The 26,239-nt window shown below is 50.7% G+C and overlaps 4 protein-coding genes and 1 long non-coding RNA gene across 7 annotated transcripts in view; 4 read left to right on the top strand and 1 right to left on the bottom strand.

Moving 5' to 3' along the window:
- The window catches only part of HOXA3 (homeobox A3), a 45,521-nt gene that overhangs the window by 2,920 nt on the left and 16,362 nt on the right, over nucleotides 1–26,239 (top strand). For both annotated transcript variants that reach the window (XM_025464436.3, XM_049093743.1), the window contains exon 2: nucleotides 9,462–9,565. The gene's annotated coding sequence lies outside the window, so the exon portion shown is untranslated. The remainder of the gene's footprint in view (nucleotides 1–9,461; nucleotides 9,566–26,239) is intronic.
- HOXA6 (homeobox A6) lies at nucleotides 1,716–3,958 on the top strand. Its single transcript, XM_025464460.3, has 2 exons — nucleotides 1,716–2,293; nucleotides 3,696–3,958. Exons 1-2 carry the CDS (start codon nucleotides 1,852–1,854, stop codon nucleotides 3,953–3,955), a joined length of 702 nt encoding a protein of 233 aa, XP_025320245.1. The 5' UTR covers nucleotides 1,716–1,851; the 3' UTR covers nucleotides 3,956–3,958.
- On the top strand, nucleotides 5,670–8,582 carry HOXA5 (homeobox A5). Its single transcript, XM_025464444.3, has 2 exons — nucleotides 5,670–6,566; nucleotides 7,551–8,582. Exons 1-2 carry the CDS (start codon nucleotides 5,672–5,674, stop codon nucleotides 7,799–7,801), a joined length of 1,146 nt encoding a protein of 381 aa, XP_025320229.1. The 5' UTR covers nucleotides 5,670–5,671; the 3' UTR covers nucleotides 7,802–8,582.
- LOC112670624 (uncharacterized) lies at nucleotides 17,697–18,785 on the bottom strand. Its single transcript, XR_003143089.2, has 2 exons — nucleotides 18,491–18,785; nucleotides 17,697–18,219 (listed from the first exon to the last, which is right to left on the bottom strand). It is a non-coding gene; the product is annotated as an uncharacterized LOC112670624 (long non-coding RNA).
- On the top strand, nucleotides 19,059–24,531 carry HOXA4 (homeobox A4). Of its 2 annotated transcripts, XM_049093745.1 has the most exons (3): nucleotides 19,059–19,753; nucleotides 22,851–23,030; nucleotides 24,359–24,531. In XM_049093745.1, the coding sequence occupies exons 1-2, from the start codon at nucleotides 19,147–19,149 to the stop codon at nucleotides 23,027–23,029; spliced, it is 786 nt and encodes a 261-aa protein (XP_048949702.1). In that variant the 5' UTR covers nucleotides 19,059–19,146; the 3' UTR covers nucleotide 23,030; nucleotides 24,359–24,531. The 2 variants fall into 2 exon arrangements, with proteins under 2 accessions (XP_048949702.1, XP_025320240.1); XM_025464455.3 differs by lacking the exons at nucleotides 22,851–23,030; nucleotides 24,359–24,531 and adding an exon at nucleotides 20,306–21,362.

The raw sequence follows: 26,239 nt of genomic DNA, 5'->3' as shown, positions 1-26,239 counted from the left end.
GGGTACAGCCCCCATCGGGTGGGCAGCAGCCACTTTCAGGGGTGCTCACGAGGTTCTGTGGGGGCCACCCGTAGTCCTGTAGTCCCGTCCTTTCCCAATTTTCTCCTTTTGAGGGAAGTGAGGGCAGGGGAAAAATTCAAAAAGCAAGGAAGAGATTAAGGAAGTCGTTGGCAGATCCCTAGGAGGCATTGGTATCCACCCCCCCAAGTCCTGAACCCCATCGGCCTGCATTCACCAGAATCTTACAGATCTTACAAGTATCCTCTGGAAATACAACCAAATTGTATAAATAGTTTTTCTTCAGCCTCCACAGAATTGAGGATTTTAAAGCTAATTCAAGGGTTTTACTAGCCCAACAAATACAGTTGTAAAAATGCCACTGGAAAGATATCACATTTTACAAAATGAGATTGATCCATGTGCTGTAAAAGTCAACTATCTGGAAGGCACACCTCTCAAGCAAGGGAAAGTAAACCAGGACATGCTTTTCACGTCCTGTCTGGGGAAGGCCAGGCCTGGGACCACGGTAAAAAGCAATGCAGAGGATTCCTGGAGCGGTTGAGGCAGCTCTTCCTGGTATAGGAGCAACTGCAGGCAGCAGACCCCCAACAGCCCCAGGAAAGGCAAGGAAGGGGTACACCCCAGGAAAGGGTGGGCTGTGGGACACCCTGCAAACCAAGCACACCAATGATCTCACGGCCTTGGAACATCCCAGCTTCCTTCTATGCCTGGCTGGGCAGAGACCTTGGGTGGCTGTGCCTCCAGAATGAGGACAGAGATTCCACATCTGGATCTGTCTCAGCTCTGAGCTGTCAGGGTGTCGGGTTGGCGAGTCCCAAGTGCTGGGCGAGGGGAGCAGGTCCCACAGCCGGCTTCCGAGCTCAGTCTCAAGACCACTCCTCTGTAGGTCCCTTTCTTGTTGAAAACAGTGGTTTCTGGCCTCTCAGCTCCTGGGTGCAGAGGTAGGACGGGGGATGCCCAGCTTGTGGGGTGCTTTGAGGCCACCCAGTCGCTGGCCATTGGAGGGGAGCCCGTCAGGACTCAAAGGAGGCGTGTTGTATGTGGGAGGATGGGGCCGGTCGGGGAAGAGGTTTGGCCGTATCCTGGTCAGCTGGAGGTGAGCCTTCCGCACCCGGCGGCGGCGGTGGCGGCAGCGAGGCCCAGGCCCTCGGTGGGTGTGGGGAAGGAGAGGAGAAAGGGATGCACCGATTGCTAAGGTGCAGGAGTGAGGAGCAGGGCGTGAAGGCCTGGTTTCTCACACCCCCTTCTCGAGCTCTGGAACCCGCACCCACGGGTAGGGGAGCGCAGAGGGAGGGGCAAACTCAGGGCCCTGCCGGGAGGGCAGGCCGGTGGGGAGCAAAGCCAGCGTTGTCACCGCCCCTCCGGGCGCGGGGCTGCCAGGTTTCCTGTTTGGAAAGAAAAACCAGCAAAATCCGACCAGGCAAGAAGGGGAGGAGGAAGGAGCGGGCCTGGCGGGGCCTCTGCGGCGGCCCGGACTCCAGTGCCCCTAGCCCGGCCCGATCCGCACGCCCCTACCCGGGCCGTGCCCGCCGCCGGCGTTCGGGAGGAGAGCCGGGCCGGCTGGCTGTGCGCGCCCATCAATCTGCCGGGCCGGCGGCGGGCGGGCGGGCTGGGGGCTGTTTGTAACTTTGCTGCCTCGGTCGCCGCGGTCCCCGGGGAGCGGGCTCCAGCGCTCGCTCCCATTGGCCGCCGCCGCGTCAGCTGGTGCGATTTGCTGCTGTCGCTTTTGGCGTTCGGCCATCCAGAAACAAACCAGTTCGATGACTACTAATAGTTATAGCCAGATGTACTAATACACAACAAATCACAGTCCTGCAGAGGGGCGCGCAAATGAGTTCCTATTTTGTGAATCCCACTTTCCCCGGGAGCCTGCCCAGCGGCCAGGACTCCTTCTTGGGCCAGCTGCCCCTCTACCCGGCCGGCTATGACGCGCTGAGGCCCTTCCCGGCCTCGTACGGGGCGTCGAGCCTCCCGGACAAGACGTACACCTCACCTTGTTTCTACCAACAGTCCAACTCGGTCCTGGCCTGCAACCGGGCGTCCTACGAGTACGGGGCCTCGTGTTTCTATTCTGATAAGGACCTCAGTGGCGCCTCGCCCTCGGGCAGTGGCAAGCAGAGGGGCCCCGGGGACTACCTGCACTTTTCTCCCGAGCAGCAGTACAAACCCGACAGCAGCAGCGTGCCGGGCAAAGCCCTCCATGACGAAGGCACCGACCGGAAGTACACGAGCCCCGTTTACCCCTGGATGCAGCGGATGAACTCCTGCGCGGGTAAGGCATTTCCCTGCAGCCCCCCCAGGAGAGTGGAGGGAGACGGGGAAAGGAGGAAGGAAGGCGGAGACAGAGAAAGTAGAAGGAGGAAATAGAAAGAGAGGAGGAAAGACTGAACAAAGTTTCTTTGGCTTTTTTAAGAGATTAAAAACAAAAACAAAAACAAACAACCCCAACCCATGCCCAGTGAGGCAATCAAGCTGTGGCCGTGTGAAGGCTCGGCACTAGTATCCTTGTAAGGTGACACCTTAGGGAATCGAGAGGGGTCACTGCCACTCTATGTGAGACTCAGTGACAGGGGCAACCTGAACAGAGAGCTAGGCTGGGTGGGAGGGAGTGCCTGCCCACACTTCACCCTGGTAATAACACCCTGCTCAGATCCCCAAGCAGAGATGGCCTTCTGCACCCACCATTGATAACTCCCTTTCACTCCCCAACCCCTCTCCTTTCTGCCTTTCAGAAATCCATATAGATTAAAGGCTCTCACTAGTGTCTCCCTAAAGCCTTGGAGGGCCACATCCCCAGCCTCAGGATTTTTTCTCTTTCCCCTCCCTCCCCTCCTCCCCCTTCCACTCAACTGCTCACTCTTAGCCAACTTGTGCCTCCTTTTGAGGCCCTGCCTGAGTCTCACACACCCAGCTTGGGGGGGGGGGGAAGCCCCCCACCCATGGGCTCCTTTGGCACCAGAACAGATAGCCCATCACAGTCCTACATTTCCAGAAACCCCAGATGGCCCATCGCTCCATCCCTTTGCCTCTGGTTTCCGAAAACTCGACAGAGAATCCTTGGAGCAGGGCAGAGCCTAGTGCAGATTTTTAGACTGATAGTGTTTTGCTTTAAGATCCACTTTTTTTTTTTTTTTTTCCAAGAGAGTGCTGTATTTCTCAGAAGGGCCATACAGTCTGGGGGAGTTTGCAAAGATTTGAGAGGGCTAACCATTTTTCATCTTCCAAAAAACCCCCATGTTGAGTCCTGACATGTGTGGCCACAGTAACACCTTCACAGAAATCCGTGTGTGAATTCCTAGGGTCCAACCTACTTCCAGGGTTCCGCACCCATCCCTTCCAGACACACACAGACTACACTCCCACAAAAGCACAACTCAGGTACCCTGAATTAAGCAGCTCATTCTCTTATTTTGCTTGTAATGGTTTTCTGACTGAGCAGATTTTCCAAAAAACAATAACTTCTCACTCCAAATTGTTTTAGGTGGAAAACATCTCGCTTGGTAGGAAATAATCTTCTCCCATCCGGCCGGCTTTTGGCCTTAGACATAGCGAAAGAGGCTGGAGCGGAGGCGAGTGGGCTTCCAGTTTAGAGGCCAGGGGCGCGGGGCGCGGGTCTGACTGGTTCGGCTGCCGGGATCCTGGCTCACCGGGCGCCCGGCCATTTCTGCCCGCAGGTGCTGTGTATGGGAGTCACGGGCGCCGAGGCCGCCAGACCTACACGCGCTACCAGACGCTGGAGCTGGAGAAGGAGTTCCACTTCAACCGCTACCTGACGCGGCGCCGCCGCATCGAGATCGCCCACGCGCTCTGCCTCACCGAGCGCCAGATCAAGATCTGGTTCCAGAACCGCCGCATGAAGTGGAAAAAGGAAAATAAACTCATCAATTCCACACAGCCCAGCGGGGAGGACGCGGAGGCAAAGGCTGGCGAGTAGACGCCTGGGCAGGGACCAGGCCAGCGCCGCAACCTCCCTCGGCTTTGCCCCCTTGCCTTCGCCTGCTCCCCAACTTTTCTCCCCCGCCTGCTCCTCCGGGGGGCTTCCGCAGCTTCAGGGGAGTTGGGAGCTTTGCAAACGCCTGAGCATTTATTTCTTACCAAAAAAAAAAATAATAATAATAATAATAATACTACACACAGCCAATCCCAGCGGTGGAGCAGGGCGCACTGCACACACAGTCCCGCTCTCCAAGGCTGCCCTAGCCGGCTCCGGATCCCGGGGCGCGCCCCGAATTCGTCCCTGGCTCTTGTGCTATATTGCGCCTTTGCGTGCTCCTGAGCTCGGGGACGCGGGATTGCTGGAGAGGAAAGAACCCGGGGCCGAGCCCCTTTCGGTGGGTGTCTGGGCGTTTCCGCCTCGGTCCCTCGCCACCAAGTCCCGGAGGGTACCACCAAATCGACTCGGGCCACTGGAAAGAGGGGGCCTAAAGGCCGGGGCCCCAGCACTGCAGTGGCATTCCAGGCCGCTCCTAGACAGGAAGAAGCGTAAGGAACAAAGGGGGCCCTGAGACAGCCTAGTCTCTCGGCCCCGCGCGCGCAACCGTCCGTGGAAGAGCAGCAGCCTCAGCCGAGCCGCCGCAACCTGGGCGCGGGTGGAACTTTACAGCCCCCGGAGAGCCTGGGCTCCCGAAGGCTCCAGCTCCGGATCCCGGACCCCGCCTCCGATGGTGCCTGCGCTGCTACCAGGGTAGCTTTCAGGACCAAAGGAAGGGGCTCGGGGCCATGGGGCAAGAGTCCTGGTTTCCAAATGTGCCAGGGGTGCCTGCGACGCTCAGCCTCCAGCGGGAAGTCCCCACCCCCCCCATGCCTTTCGGCTATATTCGTGATCTACTTTCGTCTTTCAGGACCCAGGAAAATACGAAGCTACTAGGCACTGGCACGAAATGCTTCCATTAGCACCCTCATTTTACTCCTGGAGGTCTAAGCAAGACGCTCATACCTCGGCCCAAGGATCCCCAGCCTCCAAGCAGCTTCTGTGGCTGCGGGGAGGCTGGGCCCACTGGCTGGGTTCACAGAGAACCCTCCGACTTGGGGCCCGGCTGCCTCCAGGAAAGGGACCTGGTGGTGAAGATTCTCCGGATTGGATACTTAAAGCAAATCAAATAGCGAACTAATGACACGAAAACCATATTTACACGAAAGAAAAATCGACTCCGGTTATAAAAGTGTATGGAATTTGACCTCGCCTCGGAGAAACACTACACAAAAGCTATCTTTAATAGACGCCTGTCATTTAAGAGCGGCAGGGACACTGTCCCTCATGCACTCACAGAAAAACAGAGCCGTAATTGTAGCTGCTGCTGCGGGCAGGATTTATTTCTCCAATTGGCTAAATGGCCTCCCCCCTTCCCCGAAGGTGATATCTGTATTTTCAAATTTCAGAGCTGCCGGCACGACGGGCAGAACCGACCCCAACCTCGACACAAAAATAAGAGGGGCTGCACAGCGGGGAAATAAAGTTGTTGTAAATAAAATCCAAGTCACCATCTCCCCCCAATCCTCTGCATCCTCGCCGGGCGCGCGATCGGCAGCTGACGGCCTCACAATTGGTACATCCTAATGGAACTGCGAGGGAAATGCAATAATTTTGCCATAATGGGCTGTAACCTCAATTCGACCCCGGCCCTTGCAGCCCTGGGTCGGAAGCGGAGCGATGCGCCCTGCCTCCAGCGGGTGGCGCTCGAGTCCGACTGAACGGCGGCGGCGGGTGGCGGGCACGCGCCTGCGGCGCGCGCGCCACCCCTCTCGCCTCCACCCAACTCCCCCATTAGTGCACGAGTTTACCTCTAGAGGTCATCAGGCAGGATTTACGACTGGACAACAAAAGCACGTGATTCGAAGTCGTACCCCATATTTGGGTGCCTACGTAGGAGGGAACCAAGTACATGTCCCAGTCATTTCCATAATTCATCATAAATTGTGCAAGGGTGCTATAGACGCACAAACGACCGCGAGCCACAAATCAAGCACACATATCAAAAAACAAATGAGCTCTTATTTTGTAAACTCATTTTGCGGTCGCTATCCAAATGGCCCGGACTACCAGTTGCATAATTATGGAGATCATAGTTCCGTGAGCGAGCAATTCAGGGACTCGGCGAGCATGCACTCCGGCAGGTACGGCTACGGCTACAATGGCATGGATCTCAGCGTCGGCCGCTCAGGCTCCGGCCACTTTGGCTCCGGGGAGCGCGCCCGCAGCTACGCGGCGGGCGCCAGCGCGGCGCCCGCCGAGCCCAGGTACAGCCAGCCGGCCACGTCCACGCACTCGCCTCCGCCCGACCCGCTGCCCTGCTCCGCCGTGGCCCCCTCGCCAGGCAGCGACAGCCACCACGGCGGGAAAAACTCCCTGGGCAACTCCAGCGGCGCCTCGGCCAACGCCGGCAGCACCCACATCAGCAGCAGAGAGGGGGTTGGCACGGCGTCCGGAGCCGAGGAGGACGCCCCCGCCAGCAGCGAGCAGGCGAGCGCGCAGAGCGAGCCGAGCCCGGCGCCGCCCGCCCAACCCCAGATCTACCCCTGGATGCGCAAGCTGCACATAAGTCATGGTAAAGCCAGCCTTTTTCTAAATCCACGCGGCCGCGGGGGCGCGGCTCTCGGTCCCCCCTCTCTTCTTTACCGCCCTCTCTTCCCGTCTGTCTCCTGGTCTCGCCTCTCCCAGCCCTGTGGAGTCTCTCCCCGCCGTTCCCTTCCCCTGCCTTCCTCCTTTCACCTTCTCTTCTCTGCAGCGCCCAAAGCTCGCAGACGGGGAGGGATGGGGGTGGGGGAGAAGGGCCGCTGGCCAGGCAAGTTTAGATGTTGAAACGGGGGGGTGGGGAGGAAAAATCCCATATCGAACCCCAGCGCCTCGGAACGCGCTCCCGGGTCAGGCCAGCCGAGCAGGGCGCAGAGAGGTAGAGGATGGCAGTAGGGGCCGTGAATTGGGCTTGTCAGGGCGGATAATTTATGAGGAGGGCTACGCTGGGGAAACAGCGTTACTAATTAGAGTCCCCGAAAAGGGGCTTGGGGGGGGGGGAATAATCGAGGCGAGAGCCGGCGGGATTCTGAAGTTTGGGAGCAGAAGGGACAGCAGAAAGGGGAAGAAAAAGAAAGCAGGCGCCCCAAGCGTGCAGGCTGGAACAGAAGGCGGCTCGCGGGGCTGGAACTTTAGGGGAGGGTGACCTGGAGGCCACTTGGGCGCTCAGGAAAGGGCCTTGCTTCCGTGGGTTTCTGAGAGGTGGGCTGCCTGGGAGGGCAGTGCCCCGCCTCGGGACGCCAGGGGCAGGGCCAGAGGGCAGGAGAGGGGTGAAGGAAAGCCGGGCGATCCTCCGGGACGCGGCTCCAGCCTCAGATGGGCCGATTGTTCCCAGAGTCCAAACTGTATTGTGTTCTCTCTAGAAAGGAAGAGGGAAGGAAATTCGGGAGGGGTGGGCCGGCGAGCAGGGAGGACTTGTTGAGCGTTTCTCCCCCGCTCCCTGCTCAGGACCCCAGCTCGACTTGGGCACCCGGGGGCTGCGGAGTTGGTGGCTAAATCGCTGACTTTTCTGTTGCAGACAACATAGGCGGCCCGGAAGGCAAGAGAGCCCGGACGGCCTACACGCGCTACCAGACTCTGGAGCTGGAGAAGGAGTTCCACTTCAACCGCTACCTGACCCGCCGAAGAAGGATTGAAATAGCACATGCTCTTTGCCTCTCCGAGAGACAAATTAAAATCTGGTTCCAAAACCGGAGAATGAAATGGAAAAAGGATAATAAGCTGAAAAGCATGAGCATGGCGGCGGCGGGAGGGGCCTTCCGCCCCTGAGTATTTGAGCGTTTAAAGTACTGAGCAGTATTAGCGGATCCCGCGTAGTGTCAGTACTAAGGTGACTTTCTGAAACTCCCTTGTGTTCCTTCTGTGAAGAAGCCCTGTTCTCGTTGCCCTAATTCATCTTTTAATCATGAGCCTGTTTATTGCCATTATAGCGCCTGTATAAGTAGATCTGCTTTCTGTTCATCTCTTTGTCCTGAATGGCTTTGTCTTGAAAAAAAAAATAGATGTTTTAACTTATTTATATGAAGCAAGCTGTGTTACTTGAAGTAACTATAACAAAAAAGAGAAAAAAACACACAAAAAAGTCCCCCTTCAACCTCGTTTAGTGCCAATGTTGTGTGTTGCACTCCAGTTGTTTAACTGTGCATGTGAGTGGAAGTATTCCTGTCTCAATAGCTCCAAGCTGTTAAAGATATTTTTATTCAAACTACCTATATTCCTTGTGTAATTAATGCTGTTGTAGAGGTGACTTGATGAGACACAACTTAACTTGTTTGACGTGTAGTGACTAGTGACTCTGTGACGAAAACTGTGACTCCGAGCGGTGTGTCCCTGCGTGCCTTTGTAGGACCCTTTGCACGAACTCTGGAAGTGGCTCTCCTAAGCGCAGCTTCAGTGATGTATGTTTTTGTGAACAAAGTTACAAATATTGTCCGAGTCTGGCTGTTTAAGCAAACTGTGATCAGCTTTTTTTTTTTTTTTTTTTTGTATTTGTTTTTAAGGAAAAAAATACTGACTGGAAACAAAAAAATAAACTTTCTATTGTAAGTTCTCTTGGTCTGGTTTGTGCCAAAATAGCAAGCGGCTCTTTCTGCTCTTCTGTCTGTCCAGTGCTGGGAGGCAGTGAGTCTGAGGCTACCTGAGCAGCCTGCCTGTGCTAGGAGACCTCAGACTAACTAACACCCTGACCCGCCACCTCCCTAACTCTGACCCATCAGAGTGCAGGGCAGAAGGTGGAAAAGCTGTATGTAGGTGGTTCCAAAGCCTGAGTCCAACCTGCCCATCTCTGAGGAAACCAAGTGAACTTACTGGGTACCAAAAAAAAAAAAAAAAAGGAAAAGAGAGAAAGAAGGAGCAAAAGCACTGGGCTTTGTTAGCAGCCCTCAGGGCCCACACAGATGCTGCCTCTTTGCTAAGGTCATCCTAGGCCTTCACTTGCTGAAGAGGCTGCTGCGCCCCATCATGGCTTCGAAACCCTCTGCCCCTTAACCCACCCAGGCACCCCTTCCCATTCCTTACCCTGAGCCCAGTTGGCTTCTTTTGCTACAATTAATTTGCTACAAATGGAAGGTACTTACCCCATCCTAGCTCGATTGGGAAACTCCTCAGAGCAGCTAAAGCGCAACTAGAGATTTGCACATTTACCGACTGCTTACACTGATGCCGTCTTTCCTTTTAAAAGTTATAAAACAGTAAACTTTATAAGCCCCAGTTCCGGCTATATGACATTTGGGTGCCAAATGAATAGGGTTTTGTCTATGAATTAGATCGTAAAATCATCCATAGCACAGACAGATCGGCTCACTGGCTATAAAACGTCACGTGGGGCCATTAAAGTAAGTTTTATGGTTTTGGGGAGTTGACATCCAACATTATATACCACATAACATATAATCTCACTGACGCTGGACTCCATTTGACTCTTTTGCAGGCTACGTGTGCCGCCTGGTCATTCAAATTGTCAATTTTAGGTCAAGAAGTGTCCAAACCACAAGTTCTCAAAACTCTCTGAAAAATGGCTCCCTCCGAGTTAAGGTAAGCTCGCCTCCTAAGCGCTTTCAAGTTTATTTGTACTCTGAAAACTTTCTTCCTCCATCTCTCTCTCTTTCTCTCTCTCTCTCTCTCTGGTTCAATGGCTCTGAGGTTGCCTCTGAATTCAAAAGGGCAGAGCCAACTTTTCCCCTGCCCACAGTAGCAGCGCCAGGAGCCAGCTCTGCGAGGCACCCCGGTGAAAAGCGCCTGTGGCCGCCGCGTCCCCAGGCCTAACTTTAATTGCTTGCTGCACGACCGCGAATGTTAATGACTTCCGCTGCTCTCGCCGGCGCGCAAAAGATGATTTTTGTGTGCGAACGGGCCCTGTGTGTGCAGACTCGGCCAGGCCGCCGCCCCCCCATTCCGGGGCTGGCGGGGCTGGCGGGGCTGGCGGGGCTGGCTCGTCGGGGGGTCGCGGAGCCCTAGGGTGGGGGCTGGGAGACAGCGGGGCGCCGGGCCGCGGGCGCCGAGGGCCGCGCTGCGCCGAGGAGTGCTTGGAGTTGGAAAGAAAGGCCCGGGCAGGGCCGAGGCCGACCCTGGCGGGATTCCTTATGGGGCTGTGGCAATATGTCTTCGCGGGCCGGGGTCATCTGGCAGCCCTGAATTGAGGCGGCTGCCTTCGGGGCCGAGTTTCAGGCTGGCTCGGGAGAGAGCCGGAGGGTGACAGAGGCCCGGCGAGGCGCCGGCCGCACCTCCAGGCTGGGCCCCTGGGTCGCCAGGCCGAGCCCAGGGCTCTGGGGACTGCGGGTCCCCCACCTGGGGCGAGGAGTGGGGGGTGGGGGGGCGGAGGGCTCACCGCCCCCTCCCCTGCACCCGGGACCAGGCCCTGAACCTTGTTTCCCTGCACGGTCTTTTTATTTCGGTGGGACTGTTCTCACCCGCCTGTGAGTCTGAAGCAATAAACTTTATGGCCGGATTTAACTTTAGTCTTTGAATCCCCAGGCTAAATGAAAGGAGTTAAAGCGCTTTCTTTTCTTCCGCCTTCCCTTTCTTCTCCCTCTCTTCTTTCCTTTTCCTCTCCTCCTTTGTAGAATTAGAACGTGCACACACGCACAGGACACTCAAAAGGCAACTTAGGGATTTCCCCCTAGGTAACACTAAAGATTAGAGAAATTTACTCCCCCTCAACACACAGAAAAATTCTGCCTTCCAAACTGTGCCCTAAAGTTTGGGGGGGAAGTGGAGGTGTCTTCAATGCCCAACTTAAAAGTCCCCAGAGCCATTAGGTTGTTTTTCCTGACACGTCATAAAGGATAGTTTAGGGAAGAAATTGGTCGTTTGTCAGTAGGAGATTTCCGCCTTTCTTTTGTTAGCTGCTCATTCTGTTTGATCCCAGGAAATTTACATAATCTATGATTTCCAAAACAGTTCCCAATATTGCACCAACAGTGAAGTAAGGTGAAATAAATTTTTCCTGGGTACAATTCTAACTTGGCCTCAGCCACCACCCTCTTTGTCCCCAAATCCTCATATAAGATCTTCAGAGGCAAAGTGACTGGGGATGCTGTGGCCTCTCCAAGGGTCTTTCTCTGGATGGGTACCCACAAGGGACCTAGCAGATTTCCCCTACTCCCTCTGAAGAATTAAGCCAAATTCTCCAACTCAGAAATGAACCAAAAAGAAAAAAGAAAAAAAAAAAAGATCTGTCTCCAGATGATTTTCTCCTTAGGAGTTGGATAGTTTTCCTGCAAGTGCTAATTGGTAAAGATATTTTTACTAAGTGCTTAAAATGAAAAAAAAAAAAAAAAGGGTATAGTTTTGGAGTTTCAACAAACTTTATTGTGCAGAGGCCACTTATACCCAACAGAAGAAGTCCAACAGTTGTCCCCAAAGTCAGAGGTTCAAAAAACAGACCTGGGAAGTTTTATGAAAAATCAAAACCCTCCCACAAGTCCCACTTCTCTGAAGTAGTGGCGAGGCAAATCTCTGAAGTCATCTTGTATGACCTATTAAAGTACTAATATTTCAGCACTCAGGAAGGTGTGTTGGCATCTTACTGGGAACCAGAATATAAACTCTATTTGGGTTCTCTTTTGTCATTTTGTGTGTCTGTGAGAATTCTAGAGTCTTTGTTTTGCTGCTCTGACTTTTGAGTTCTTTACTGGAAAATATTGGGTTAAGGTTTTATTTTAGTTACTCATTTGGTGATCTTGCTTGAGTGATTTCTTGGTGACTAAAATTAGTAGCAGAAAAAAAAGAGTGATAGGGCTTCTGGCAGGTTCATTTGAGTAACTTGCCCGGAGGAAGTGTCCACACCACCTCCGTGGCCACATCCCACCCGGGGTGTGGGAATGGGCAGAAAGGCTGTTGGACCCATATCCAGCATTACCCAATACAGAGAATCTTTCCCATGTATTAAAAAAATACAGGCTATAAATATTGTCAGCTTGCTTATTTCTGTCTCTTGTAATCTTCATAAAACTTCAGAGTTCTTAGCAGAGCAGGTTCACTCACAAGGAGTTAAATGACTTTTTAAAAAATACAGCATCCAGTCAGACCTGTGTGAGCATGATTGGAGAATTTCTTTTCTTCCTATTTTCATAGGAAGCATAGTAAAAAGGATGGCTGGTTATCTGCTCATTTTGTAGATAAGTTATTTCTTCTTGTGCATTCTTTGGTGTTGTTTTTGCAGAGGAACTTACTTAGGAGGAAAAAAAATCTCTGTCATTAAGGGCTTTATGAAGACATCCAGCCTCAGCCGGTGGCAGAAGTGTCTGTGCTCCTCATCTTGTAAAAGGAGAAGGTGTCCAGTATGTGCAGGGCCTCGTTTGTTTCTACAAGCTGAAGAGACAATATTTCCTGAACTATAAATATAATAGGAAGCTTCTGGTCACACTTACTTAGGGGTTTGTTAGGGTTTCCATGGTCTAATTTCACAACATTATGCCGAGATTCCTTTTCTCCAGCTCATTCCCCTGCTTCATTGTTGGCGGCTCTGGGAGAGCAAGACAGAATTTTCTATCAGAAACAGAGTCATGTTCATTTGTTGAGATGTGAAGAGTATTATATCCAAACAATTAGTGAGGGGAGAGCAAATTACATCCTGAAAGATGGGCTATTAAAGAGGAAGACAATCCCTTTAGCTTAAAAGATGCCCTTCGAAGCGTCTTCCTCTGCCTTAGCTTGGGAGTCTGTCTGAGGTTTGCCCACCATGGAGAGTGCAGAATGTTGTGGGCTCCATCCCTTTTTGGCTTCTAAGGCAAAATTTCTTTCTAGTCAATGACAAAACTGTAACGGGGCTTCCATACAAGGTTGAGGGGGTCGGTCTAGGGTCCCACCCACCTAGGAGAGGGGAACCACAGTCCTGGCCATTCTGAACCCCAGAACTGGATCTGCCTAGGTCTGTTTTGTTTGGTGTTTTTCACAAAGAAAGCTGTCCTTCTTCCACTAGGTCCCCTCCCCACAAACCGGTATTTTCAATAATAATATTTGTTATGAAGGTTATTGGGTAATTATTGCGATTTTGTGAAGCAGCCCTTGCTGGAGGTGAAGTCTGTCATCGCCTAACAAATGACGCCCGTGCAGTTCACTGCCGGGTTAAGTAAATGCAGAGAAGATAAATCTGCACACCCTAGGAATCGCCAGCAGAGCACGCTTTAGTACAAGTTCACAGTCAACTCGCTTGCCTGGGCCAGCTCTCCCAACAATTAGGACTGCGTCTTTATTTTTAAATAAAGGGGGGAAAATGTCTCCAACCCCCGCTGCCTGCTTTCTCCCTGTCTTCTTTTTTTCCTTCACTTTTTTTTGAGGTTCCACTGTCCTTATCCAAATTTTCCCTGTTAAATGCGATGATGAGTGATTTTAAAAAATAATCTCACTCTTCTTTAAGTGCTGACAAAAAGAGGTAGGAAGGAGGCTGATTTGACAGGAAATAGAGTCACAAACACCCAAAACTATCCAATCCACCCTCTTAATCCAAAAGGCAGTGCCAGAAGCAGGGTGTCCCTGAGATTCCTTGGGGGCCCCTTCCCCCTGAAAGAAGAGGCATAGCTTTGTGTATCTTTGTGGTTAGTGCGTTGCAACTGCAGGTCAGAAAGTTGAGGGTCAAAAGTTTATGTTGTGCAGCACTCTTAGTCATCTGCCCAGACGGAGTTTGATGTCAATGTTAGAGCTGCGATCTTGACTATCAGCACAAAAGATAAAATGGCTCGGAGTGACGCGTGTATCATGCTATGGACTCCAGGTGAACCCTGGTGGTTGAATGACCTCAATTACGGAGGAAAGGAGAGAAAATTCCTCTTTTCAAGAGTAATACATGCTGTATTTCATCTTGAATTATCGCTCCCATTCGGAGGGAATAGCAGCAGGTAAATAGGCACAGATTACTAAAACACCAACACCTTAGATGTTGGAGAACCAGGAGTCTGTGGGTTTGTCACAAAATTAAAAAGCTCTAAACTCATCGGTAGACATTTAAGAAACAATATATAGTTCTTGAGGTTTCATCATATCTTCAGCGGCAAGAGAACCTTTATTTGAAAATTGTTCTTTTGATTGGACGGTTTCTTTTTCTTTCTCATACATCCCCCAAAGTGTGTGAGAACAAGAGGCAAGCACAGGCACTTCTCCCAAAATGTGTTCTTTGCCATTTTCAAAAGCAGAATGGTCTTTCTGAAACCTCCACCCACTAAATGCAAAGAGTTCCCAGAGCTGGGAAGGGAGGGAAGGAAGTGGGAATGCTCCAGAAAGGGCAGGATTCTTCCAGCAGCGAGAAAACTCTTATTGGTACCATGAAAATTTTCCTGTTGTTGGAAATTTTTGCTTCTGTTTGTTGGTAACCCTAACTCCAGCGTAAGACAAATGCTACCGTCTGGAAGTAGCGGATAACTAAGCTGAAAAAAGCATGCCATTTGAACAGGAAAATGGGAATCCACAAAAGCCAAACCACTTCGCTAAGACCACCATGAGGGATTCTATTCTCTAGAAAAGACGCTTTAAAAATACATTTGGAATAAAGCTAAGGGGAAAGAAGGAAGGGTGGGAGAGTAGAAAAGAAAGGGAATAGTGTGTTAAGGAAGCCAACTGGAACCATGCCTCATGTGTGAGTTGCAACTGGAGAACTAAACAATATTTTATTTTTCATGCTCCTATATTAGCTGTACAAGTTGGTGCCATTAGAATCTGTTTTCTGGGGGAGGGGGGGACATGTTGTCCTTGCCTATGTATTGATCTTTGAGTAATCAGAGTAGGAAAACAGAAGAGAAAGATGAAATTTTGTTCTGTGTTTTTAACTTTAGAAATGAGTCAATTCAGCCACTCAGAATGTGGATTCTTGCAGGGATATTTAAGATCATCCCAATACATTCTGGTTGATTGGATTTGTTGGTGCCAGGTACGTTTAGTGGTAAAGTAAATATTTCCTAAGCACTGCCTTCATGGAAGTAATCAGATTGCTTCCACTGTGCAATGTGTAAAGTTTTTACTCTGGCCAAGAGCTTGAAGCCAAATGGGGGTGTGCCAGATGAAAATAGAAGGAAACAACCGTGGTGATTGCTGTTATAGCAGTGAACACTTTACCACATCTGGGCTAGCGAAATGAAGAAAACTGAAACCCCCTCTATTACTCACCAAGACAATTATGTGTCTTTTCAAGAAAACCTTGTTACTGCATTATTGGTTAAAAGCGTGCCACTCCTTAGAAACATGTCAACTTCAATAAACATAGACACCCCTTAGCCAGTATTTAAAGTTAAAAAAAAAAAAAGTACCTGCAGAAGTTACTGCATTGAGGATACCTACTTTTTTTTTATTTGGAGGATTTTTATCTTTAGGTCCCTCACACAATCCACACATGAAATTCATGTTAAATCCGGATACAAACATCAATCCTTATGTGTGGGTTGTGTTCACTATTATACACTACAACAAGAAAACTGCCCCTAAACAATTAATTGGTGGCATGGCTGATAAAGTACTGCTTCTCTAAAATCATATGCCTAGCGTAGGTGTCCGGGAAGCCCTCAAATGCCACCATCAGGCATTTTGAAATTCAGCTATTCCCGTGTGCGCTCCAGAGACTTGCCTCAGACAGAGAACAGTCTGGAGAACTCTCGCTCTAAAGAACAAAGGACAAATACAGTCAATACATTCCATAACGTTTACATTTCCTTTGCTTTTCCCCCTTGGTTTTCCCTGAGAAGGAATGACCTGGGGAAAGCACCCTGCTCTCTAAAAGACACTGTATAGACCTTTTAGAAGCGCAAAGTCCAAGGCCGAGGTGAACTTCAGGTCAGCGCGTCTAACAAATATGAAAATGTCGGCTAGTGAAGAGCGCGCCTTGTGATTTAACAAAGACTGTCAATGTGTAAGATTAATAAGAAACAAAATGCACACGGTGTCACTGTTCGGTCACTTTGAAACTTGGGACAGGGTTGCATTCAAGAGGGAAGGCTGTTCCAAATATATTCAAAATGATTCAAATCAGATTCAAACTAGGCTGCAAACACTGCCTCCCTCTTGCCCTCCCTCTCCCTTAGACTCTCTTCGCTCTCCTTTTCCATCTGGGATTCGAGGACATGATGAAAAGTTATTTCACTTAATGGGATTTTAAGAAAGCTTTTGTTGGGAATATATGTTATCTCTGCACGTGGAAATGAGCAAATGCGCTCACCAGTTTCCCAAGAAAAGGATAACGCTTTCACCCTGCTAGGGACTGGAGCCAGTTGGTGTGCGAAGATTAGCACGCTCTCTCTCTGCTCGGTTTCAGGGCATCCCATCTTTTCTCGGGCGAGATGCTGCTGGTAAACATCGGTTTATTTATTAATTGAGTTTGTCTCTTCCTGGCTTTACTTTCGTGTGTTGGATCTTAGGTAAAGGCAAGAGGCTTTGGGGGTTTTTTTAACGTTTTTCAAAAGATGATTTGATTCAATGGAAAGATGCTATGGCTTGCAAAGAGAGATTGTGGAAGGATCAGAAAAGGTACTGAGATTGTTTATTACAGCCATAAATCTTGCAGTAAAATGTCAAAATGTCGGTGTGTGAGATAACACTTGGTGGTCCTGGCTCCGTTTGTGTTTATGATAGGAACCACAAAGACAAGTTACAGGCCTTGGGGAATTCTGTATAAGCCCATCTTCCTAAAGTAATAGAGCCACATGAAACACAGCCACAGTTAACTCGTTTAGGTTAACCATATACAAAACAGTGCCTGTGCCTCGTTAATACTTTACAATAGAAACTCCGTAGAAGGTTCTGAGGCTAAACAACATGAATTTTGTGTTTTAGTGTCTGTAAATAATATTAAACAGATGTAGGTAAGACCCTAGTACTCAAGGGCTGATGACATGAGGGTGAAATTTCCTTGTCATGTTTTTTTTCTCCCCTTGAAGCTTAGAAAGCCACGTTTTGTAAATTACATTTTGTATGTATATATTGTTCATATAAAATAGTATATATGTATATATTATTTTTTTCTCGCTGTCGAGAAATACTGGTTTAGGTAACTGTATCACAGGCTAGGTTTCCCCCCACCACCACCGCCGCCCCCGCCCCAACCCAATTCCAGAGAGGATGTCTAAAGATTATACTCTGCGTTGATTTCTGTCTGTGGCTCAGATTTCATTTAGAAAAATTTCAGGGTGCCCATGTCGATGGACAGCACTCTTCAGAGACACACATACAATGTGGAAAACCTCTTTGTACCACTTCAGGGTGATTCCAGTTGGAAAGCTAACATGATCCCTTTTTTAACCTCTTTTCCTAAATTAGTTTAAAGATTAGTCCCATATAATAGGCTTTATGTGGCTAAGCATTAAATGACTATCCATCAAATGGATATATTCCAGCATTTAGTAACTCATATGAGTAGCCGATGTAAATGAAGATAGAATTGCCATTCCTTTTGAAGTGTCTCCAGGCTTAGGCTATAAGTTTCCTTGTCTGCAATCCAGACTCAGTTGTGAGAAAGCTGTTTATACTGCTCTTTGAAAAATCAACTAAGGTGCACCAGCTGAAAAATCCTTGCTTTGCATGCCAATATGAAAGTCTTTTTAGCCTGGTGACTATGCTAGTTTGCACTGCTTTAATCCAGCCTGCAAAGTAGAGGATCCAGGTGTGCCTGTTACTCGGAAAAAGGAAAGGGAAAGTACACACTACAAGCAAGGCATCAGTATTTACTTCAAAGATCAACATTAGGTGGAATTAATATGTAATTTATTTGTTAATAATGGCGTAATTAGTTTACCCATCAAATTTCAATTACCAAATGGCAGGCAACAGTCCTCTCTCCCCCCTTTCCAGAGCTACTGATATCGTTAATATGCTAATTTTTCAGCAATTCAGAAATTACAGACTATCCAGTAAATATAACGTTAGCCTCAAATACAAACGGAGAAAGCAGCATCCAAAAAAGACAAAATACAGAATTCCTATTGGGGGTGGGGGGGCGAAGACCCGTCAGCGATCAGGCTGGGCACAGTGCCTATTCCGTCCTTAGCTTGTTTTTGTTTGAGGATTGTTCTGAAATGGGAAGTTGTTGGTTCCAAAGCTCGATCTTGTGGAGGCGTCGCTGCTACCTATTCCCACCCTTGGGCTACCTTCTCTCTCACAGTTGCACCTAGTAAATGCAAGCACGTTGAACTCTCACATCGACGCCTCCATCAGATGAGATGCTATTAGAAAGGTTCTGATTTTTCTTAGGGAAAAAACCCAAGGAGATTCTGTCGCGAAAAGAAAGAAAAAATAAAAATAAAAGCACCCATCCGGTGATACTGGACCGGCCTTGCTCTGCAGGCTCCGGCCGGTTTCAGCTATTCCCCCCACCCACCCTCTGCGGCTCCCGGCCGGGGCCGCTCGAAGCAGGGGATGCCTGGCGGACTCGGCGAGCACGCTGCGGGGGAAGGGGATCAGCTGGTGAAAAAAATGGGCTTTATTCGTTTTATTCCGGGGCCACGATTTAGAAAAACAACAAAAAACAAAAAATCAGGGTACCTCCAAGGTCTCGACGCCATTCCCTCCCCCCGCCGGTCTCGAACCCTGGAAGACGCCAGGCCTGGCTAGCCTGGGCCCGAGGTCAGCGCTGGGCCGCGGTCAACCGGCTGCCCCGAGGCCTACGCCAGGAGCACGGCACGGAAAGGGCCCGGCCCGGGCGTCCGAGAGGACCAGAAGCCCAGGCGGGCCCCGAATTCCCAGCAGGACTCAAACTTGGGGGGTCGGGGGGGACCGAGAGCTCCAGCTCCCTCCCTCCGCCGGAGGCCGGACAGCGGCATTCATCACCCGCCCGCGCGCTTCCTGATCCGGGTCCGCGCGCGCGCCGTGCCCATTGGCGGGGGCTGGTCACGTGGTGGGTCCCGGGCGGGGGCGCGCGCGGGGCCGAGACGAGAGCGCGCGCGCGCGCGCGCGCGGGCGGGGGAGGAGGGAGGAGCGGCGCGAACTTTGGTGGCGTTGGCGGCGGCGGCGGCGGCGGCGGCGGCGGCGGCGGCGGCGGCGGGAGGGGGAGGGGGAGGGGTGGGCGCTTGACAGCGGGGGAGGGGAAGGGAGCGGAGGAAAGGGGGGGATGGGAAGCGAGGCAGGAGGGGGAGGGGCCTCGGCGAGCCCAGAAAAACGACAACGCGAGAAAAATTAGTATTTTTGCACTTCACAAATTAATGACCATGAGCTCGTTTTTGATAAACTCCAACTACATCGAGCCCAAGTTCCCTCCCTTTGAGGAGTACGCGCAGCACAGCGGCCCGGGCGGCGGAGACGGCGGCCCAGGCGGGGGCCCCAGCTACCAGCAGCCCCCAGCGCCCGCGGCCCAGCACCTGCCGGCGCAGCAGCCCCAGCTCCCCCACGCGGGCAGCAGCCGCGAGCCCCCCGCCTCCTACTACGCGCCGCGGGCTGCCCGCGAGCCCTCCTACCCCGCGGCCGCGCTCTACCCCGCGCCCGCCGCCGCCGACGCCGCCTACCCCTATGGCTACCGCGGTGGCGCCAGCCCGGGGCGGCAGCCGCAGCCCGAGCAGCCCCCGGCGCGAGCCAAGGGTCCCGCGCACGGCCTGCACGCGAGCCACGGCCTGCCGCCGCCGCCCCCGCAGCACCGCGCGGCGCCCCCCGCGCCCCCGCGGCGCTGCGAGGCGGCTCCCGCCACCCCGGGCGCCCCGGCAGGGGGCAGCGCCCCCGCGTGCCCGCTGCTTCTGGCCGACAAGAGCCCGCCGGGCCTGAAGGGCAAAGAGCCTGTGGTGTACCCCTGGATGAAGAAGATCCATGTCAGCGCCGGTACGTGGCGCCGCTGGGGAGGCGCGGGAGGGTGGGCTGGGGCCGGGCAGGGTTCGGGGGTCGGGGCGAGGGTCAGCCGAAGAGGCTGAGGGGCAGGGGGGCCTCTGGAGGGGAGCCCCCATCTGGCCCGAGCTACAGTGGGATGTGGGTGTGTGCGCGCCAGCCAGCCGCCTGATCCTAACGTGAGAACCCTTTTGTACCCGGGGTCCCTTTATCGAGAGATTTACGAGACGCCAAACTGTTAGGGCAGTAATTATAGCCCCCATAAATTTAATTGCCCTGGCAGAGGCTTCAGGCCATGTGTCTTTGAAGCTTTTCTTCAGCCCCAATGCCCAGCACCATTCTTTATGGCTCTCGGGTGTTTCCCGTTGTCAATAGCCTGTGAAACATTTTCTTTGCCGTTTTATGTATCTTGCGTGAACTTGGTGTCAGGTTATTATATAATGATGATGTCCAATTGCTCTTCCCCACCCCACCTTCTCTCTCCTCCTCCTTTCCCTCTCTTCCACTCCCTCCTCCTTGGCCTTCTCCTTCGGGGTTGTGGGCGTTCAGTCAACCCCAGTTATAACGGAGGGGAGCCCAAGCGCTCTCGAACCGCATACACCCGACAGCAGGTCTTGGAGCTGGAGAAGGAGTTCCACTTTAACCGCTACCTGACCCGGCGGCGCCGCATCGAGATCGCCCACACGCTCTGCTTGTCCGAGCGCCAGGTCAAGATCTGGTTTCAGAACCGGAGGATGAAGTGGAAGAAAGATCACAAATTGCCCAACACTAAGATGCGATCCTCCAACTCGGCCTCGGCCTCAGCAGGCCCGCCAGGGAAAGCACAGACTCAGAGCCCGCACCTGCATCCCCACCCCCACCAGGGTGCCTCCACACCCATTCCCTCCTCCATATAATCTTCTAGAGATCTAGACCAGTTTCATTCCCCCACCTGCTTACCCCCCTTCCGCCCTTTGCCCCATACTCCTACCTGTCTGGACCATAACAGACCCCAAAACAAAACCCAACTTGGTGAAAAGGATTATAAAAAAAGAAGACATTATCCCGGTAAGAGTGTGTGCTGGTTGCCACCCAGGAGAGGATAATAGCCAGGATGCTGGGTGATAGAACAACCTGCTTGCCTGAATAAGGCTGCCAGGTTTGGGTACCTGAGACTGACCTCTTGGCAACGAATACTTTAGAGGTGGCTAATGTCAGCTGGACAGCCCATGGTGACTGGGGACATACACATGTATATTTGTTGCAAGCAGAAGAAAACAGACCCCTTTCCCACCTTCCCTACCTCCCCCTTCCACATTAAGGCAGCTCATACAAGCTTGTATTGAACTGAATAAATGAGTAGACATTGTGGACCTCACCAGATTATTTAATTCTCAAAATGTATAGACCTTGATGGTAGATGTGACACATGTTAGTTTCCTTTCCTTGCATTTATTTAAAATATTGTTGTAGGGTTATTGTTGTCTTATTCTGAGGCACAATCTCTGGGGAGAGGGGAGTGCATTTAGACCTATGTGCAACTGTACAAATTGTGGTGTGGCTATATAAAAAGCCATGTGCTAAGAATAAACTCTGTTTTAAAAAACCATTAAAGTTCTAAGACACATTTGTGTGTTTCCTACTTTTAATTAAAAAAAAAAAAACCAAAAACAAACCCACAACCCGAAAGTTCTCTGGATTGAGATGTCTGACCTTGCATGTAAAATTTTGTAGATGGCTGGAGTTATGTTCACTTGGATTTTGACTGCTCACATCATTTGTGTGAGTGTGTTCAACTTCAGCTGAACTCTTGTCAAGTTTGACCCACTGTGGGAAAAGTTCCAAAGAGCAGGAAGGCTCTTGAGCTCTGAGAGGGCTCCTCTTCTTCCCAAACTTGGCCAGGCTTTCAGGCTTCAAGTCTCTGTAAGGCATAGAAACGTGTCCTTCCCTGCAATGAAAGGTGAAACCGCGCAATGCTGAGGGCCCAGGGGTTTCTGCAGCTGTTCTACACGCTGAACTCTGAGCACACTTGGAAAGAAGTGGTCCCTTTGGTATTTATTGCACCTTCACACTTAATCTGCCTGTTTCCCTGGAGATAAAAAATAGTTTGTGCAGAGTTGAGATTGCTTTTGGTTTCTTGGTTATTTTTAAGGTTTTCTTCACTACCTACAGCTTGGGGATTTTTGTTTTTCTTTCTCTCTCTCTCTCTCTCTCTCTCTCTCTCTCTCTCAGAAGCAGGAGCTTTCAAAATAAACAGTAAAATTTCCCAGTAAATCCTCCAAGGTTTCTCTGAGGAAAGAAAAAGCATAATGACACTCTCAAAATGTATCCTAAGCAAGGTAGACCTGGGAGTATTCAGTGCTGGAAAAAAGCCAATCTCTGAGCGAGGGTCACTTTTCTCCAGTGCTCCTGGATCTTTCTATCCAACCTAAAGATCTAGAGTCAAAGGTTGAAAATCAAAACCCACATTGCAATCTCTGTAACTCTTGTATTTCCTGGTATCAGTAAAGAGAATTTAGACTTGGGTGTCACTTGAACGGTGGATTCTGCAACAAGATGCAGAAAACCAACACACACCAGCCCCAGAATATAACTGTCACCTGGCCGTGAATGTGTGCAGCGTTTAATTCATGTTATAATTTTAGTAGAGATGGGAGGGGGCGCTCACCTACCTTTGCTATACCAGAGGAATTTTAAACACATTTTCCCATCAGTGGCAAACCCTTAGCCAGTGGTCAGTGCTGTTCCTTTTATCGCTGTCGCCTTGTGTGTGATACAGGCAAGGCTGAGCAGTTCCCTACCTATGAACAAACCATATCTGAGAGGAGAGTGGTGGACACCAGTCTCAGAGGGGCCTCCACTTCTCCCCAAGAAAATTCAGGGGCAAACAAATACACGCCTTCCCAAGTCAGGCCAAAACTGGCATAAAGTGCATTTTAAACGGTATGAACGGGTGCCAGGGATTTCTGGAGGCACTGCAACTGCTGCTGAAACTTATTAACCCTCCCCCTACAACACGCACTTGTAAAACGAAATTAAATCACGCTGAAAATAGCAATTTTCCCAGGAATCATTAATCACCTCATACAATAAATACTTCTTTGTAATTCAACAGCAATTCTGAAAGGCATTCTCTGGGAAAAGTCTGTGGAGAAGCGAGGGATCTTCTTGCAAATAATATGGTCTCGGGCAAAGACGCAGCATCTTGGCTGTCTGCTCAAAAAATGCCTAGACTCTTGGTGGAAATTGAGTGTCGAGCTGCAAAACCTCAAATGGCAGATTATCATCATTTAAGGTAAATTCTTATATTTCTCCTTTGTAGGGAAGCAGGGGTATAGGGGCATTCGTTAGCTTCATCCCAGAGGCAGTTGTATGGGGATGAAACGGATAACTTTATTTCACATACTCTTATAATCTATCCAGGAAAGGAAGAGAAAGGATGGAAAAATTGTTTTTGTAATATACCAGAACAAAATGGCATTTTGGTCCAAACTGTCTTGATTATTAAGGTATTGTTAAGTTTTTGCAAAGCTGAAATTATCCAAAATGACCCAAACAATAGTCATTTCTTTATAATGTTTTGCCTGTTTTCGATTTGGACTTTAAGGGACCTTGTTATAACAGCTTAGAAAATCCCACTTTGGGCTTTAAAATCATGCATTGTCTTCCCTTTGCTAGGGCAACCATAAGAGTTCACCCAGAGGACAAATTTTCTATCTCATTAATTGTTTTTTTTTTAAAGCGAACCCTAGTGGCCCCTCAAACCCTTGACCTTTAAAGACAGTATTTTGTGTAAGCTCTATAATTCTCCTACCAAAATGACCCTTATGCATGCTCTCCTTTTCTCTTTCTCCCTCTTTCCCTATAATACATACTCCTTTGCTTTAGTCACAGAGCCAAGCTGTGCATGACTCTGGAGATAAAAGTTTTGTCAACATCTGAAATCAACCTAAATCGGATAGGAGACACTTTAATGGTCACAGTTTGAATTAAGTACTTAACACTCTCCCCCTGAAGAAAAATGGCACTTTGCAGGCTCTCTTTCCTAGTTTTGCTGAAATCTACGATATACCCGGTGTTTTATTACAGCGGGAATTCAACTGTGACAGGCATAGTAGAGTACTTAATACCCAGGATGGAGCTCATGGGAAGATTACCTAGATATATGGGGAGTAGGCCCTCTGCACAGCATCTCTGATTCTATACCCAGCTATCCCTGGGTGCCCATGTTCCCCCCTACCTCTCAGCTTCCTCTCCAAGGGGTGGGGACCACCATTTCTACTGTCTCCCTGCTCTTCTAAGCTTCCAAACTGTGCTGCTCTTCTCACCACTTTTTCCCTCCAGCAGTTTCAACAGAAAAACTGATCAAGGACTCTTAAGAATGAAGGGAAAGAAAGACCCCAAAGAACCAATATGGCAAACAGAAACCTGGAGTTTCCCATCTGGATTGGTGGGTTCTGGGCAGGCTGTGGTGCTGTTCTTTGCATTCCCTTGGTCTGCATCCCTAGCCTGTGTCCTGTATTGAAGAACATAGGCTCAGCCTTCCCAAGGGCTGTTCCTGTTGCCCTGTCTCTATATTGTACACCATGGGCCCAATAATAACTCTGCTTCCTCTCTCAAAAGGCTATGAGCTGGGAAACACAGGAGGAGGAAAGGATGTGAGTTCTAACTTCTTGACAGCATCAGGGAGGCTGCTTGGGGCTGTTATGAAACCTTCCAGTCTGAAACTTCTGTCTTGGAATTCTGGTGTCTCTTCTTCTCAAGGCCCCAAACTCATGGAGTAACTCCCCCCAACCCCTCAGGTCAGTTCCCTTATCTCTGAACCTGATTTCTGGGGTTAAAAAGATCCCTGTTTGAAAGAATGTCAGAGGTGAAAGAGATTTGGAAGCCATTTTGGCTCAGTCTTCTCAGTGTACCCAGGAGGAAACTAAGGCAGCTGAATGTCCCCCCAGGTTCATATTAATGAATGTGTAGGTTGGATAGAGCCTTTGGTCTCACCGTGGAGAGGGGTGAGTGCACAGCTATCTTCCTCCGCGGAAGCCTATTCAGCTTGGAATGGATGTGTGCATCGTGCATCTGGGCTTACACTTGACATGGATGGCCACAGGTACTGAGCCAGGGGAGAAGGCTGGGTTTTTGCCCAATGTGCCATCAAAGCAGCCCCGGGAGATCATGTAACCAAAGCGCCTTAGCCAAGGCTCTGGGACAAGTGGACTCTCCTCTGGGCTCAGGAGGGAACAGATGCCAGGGTGTCTGGGAGAGTAGTGGGCACCCCACTGTCCACAATGCTCATAGCTCCAGAATGACTAATTCTACTATGCTGGCCCTGGGATTTTCATGACAGTCGTTTGCCTCAGAGTCCAGCAAGGAGCAAGGGTGTCTGCTTCCAGAGGCCTGAGAACTAAAAGAGCAAAGGAGGACGAGGACGGTGGTTGCAGCAGATAAAGGTGTAGCGCCAGTTCGAGGGAGATATTGAAATTGTAATCTTTTGAGGTCACGTGACTCATTAAATAATTAATGCGGATCGTCAGGAATGGATCGGAGTCGTCAGGGCCTCACTAGGAATGAATCTCTCAGAAGTGAGACCCCAACTTCCTATTTGATTTTTAAAAACACACACCCTCAGATTTATCTCCAAAGGCATTTAATTCCTTCAGGAGGGCTGAAGAGAGCCCTTCGGCGGGGAGGACCAGAGCTGGCGGGCCCACGCTGGGTCTTGGGGCTTTTTCTTCAGGGTTTCTGCAAGTCCGGGGAGCCCGCCGTGTCCGGGGAAACGTGAGTTTGGGGCTGGGTTTTCTGCGGTCACATCCTAGCTTTAGTGATGAAGTGGGACGGATGCGCAGACAGTTGGTAATGTTCTGATTCACACTGGGGAAGGCTGCGGAGATACCACAGGACCGGCGCGCGGCTTTGTTCAATTTTCCCGGTGTTCATAAATCACCCGCGCCGGGCGAGCGAGGGAGCAAGCGAGCCCAAAAACGCCGAGAGAAAGGCCACGCGGCGGCGGTGGCGGCGGAGGCGGTGGCCATTGCAGAGGGAGAGACCTGGGCAACATCTCTTTGTGACTCATTAGTCTGAACGATTTATGGGGAACAGCAGCCATGAATATTTGACTTGGGGATAAGGAAATAGCAACAACAATAATAACCATAATAATTACAATACTCCTAAGCGTCGTTGGAGGGAAGGGGTGGTGGATGGTGGCAAAGCAGATCTTTCTGGAGCAAAGTTGAATGGCAACAAGAAGGGCAGCTAAGCCCCACCTTGCTCAGACTCGCTCCAGGAGCCCCAAGGCCAGGGTCACTCCCTTTGGGGATACAGAGGAGAGTTTGAAACAGAGAAAGGGGCCCAGCATGGATTCTGAGTCCCAAGTGCCTGATGGAAGGTGGGGGCTGCAGGTCGAGGTGGTGGCAGAGGGCAACTAGTTGCTGGTTTGTGGCCTCTTGTTCAATGTGTTAGGGAGTCCTGAAGCCTGAGGGTCAAGGGGCTTGATGGTTATTTGGT

The sequence above is a fragment of the Canis lupus genome, chromosome 14 (genome assembly GCF_003254725.2).
Source record: "Canis lupus dingo isolate Sandy chromosome 14, ASM325472v2, whole genome shotgun sequence".
NCBI classification, from domain to species: domain Eukaryota; kingdom Metazoa; phylum Chordata; class Mammalia; order Carnivora; family Canidae; genus Canis; species Canis lupus.
The sequence above is the reverse complement of the archived record's forward strand: the minus strand, read 5'-3'. Positions and strand labels throughout refer to the sequence as shown.

Bases quoted from the DNA above. Each gene is read 5' to 3' on its own strand.
- HOXA6 (XM_025464460.3), top strand. From the start codon at position 1,852: ATGAGTTCCTATTTTGTGAATCCCACTTTCCCCGGGAGCCTGCCCAGC. The intron at 2,294-3,695 runs GTAAGGCATTTC...TTCTGCCCGCAG, and splicing joins GCGGATGAACTCCTGCGCGG to GTGCTGTGTATGGGAGTCAC.
- HOXA5 (XM_025464444.3), top strand. From the start codon at position 5,672: ATGCGCCCTGCCTCCAGCGGGTGGCGCTCGAGTCCGACTGAACGGCGG. The intron at 6,567-7,550 runs GTAAAGCCAGCC...TTTCTGTTGCAG, and splicing joins CAAGCTGCACATAAGTCATG to ACAACATAGGCGGCCCGGAA.
- HOXA4 (XM_025464455.3), top strand. From the start codon at position 19,147: ATGACCATGAGCTCGTTTTTGATAAACTCCAACTACATCGAGCCCAAG. The intron at 19,754-20,305 runs GTACGTGGCGCC...GTGGGCGTTCAG, and splicing joins GAAGATCCATGTCAGCGCCG to TCAACCCCAGTTATAACGGA.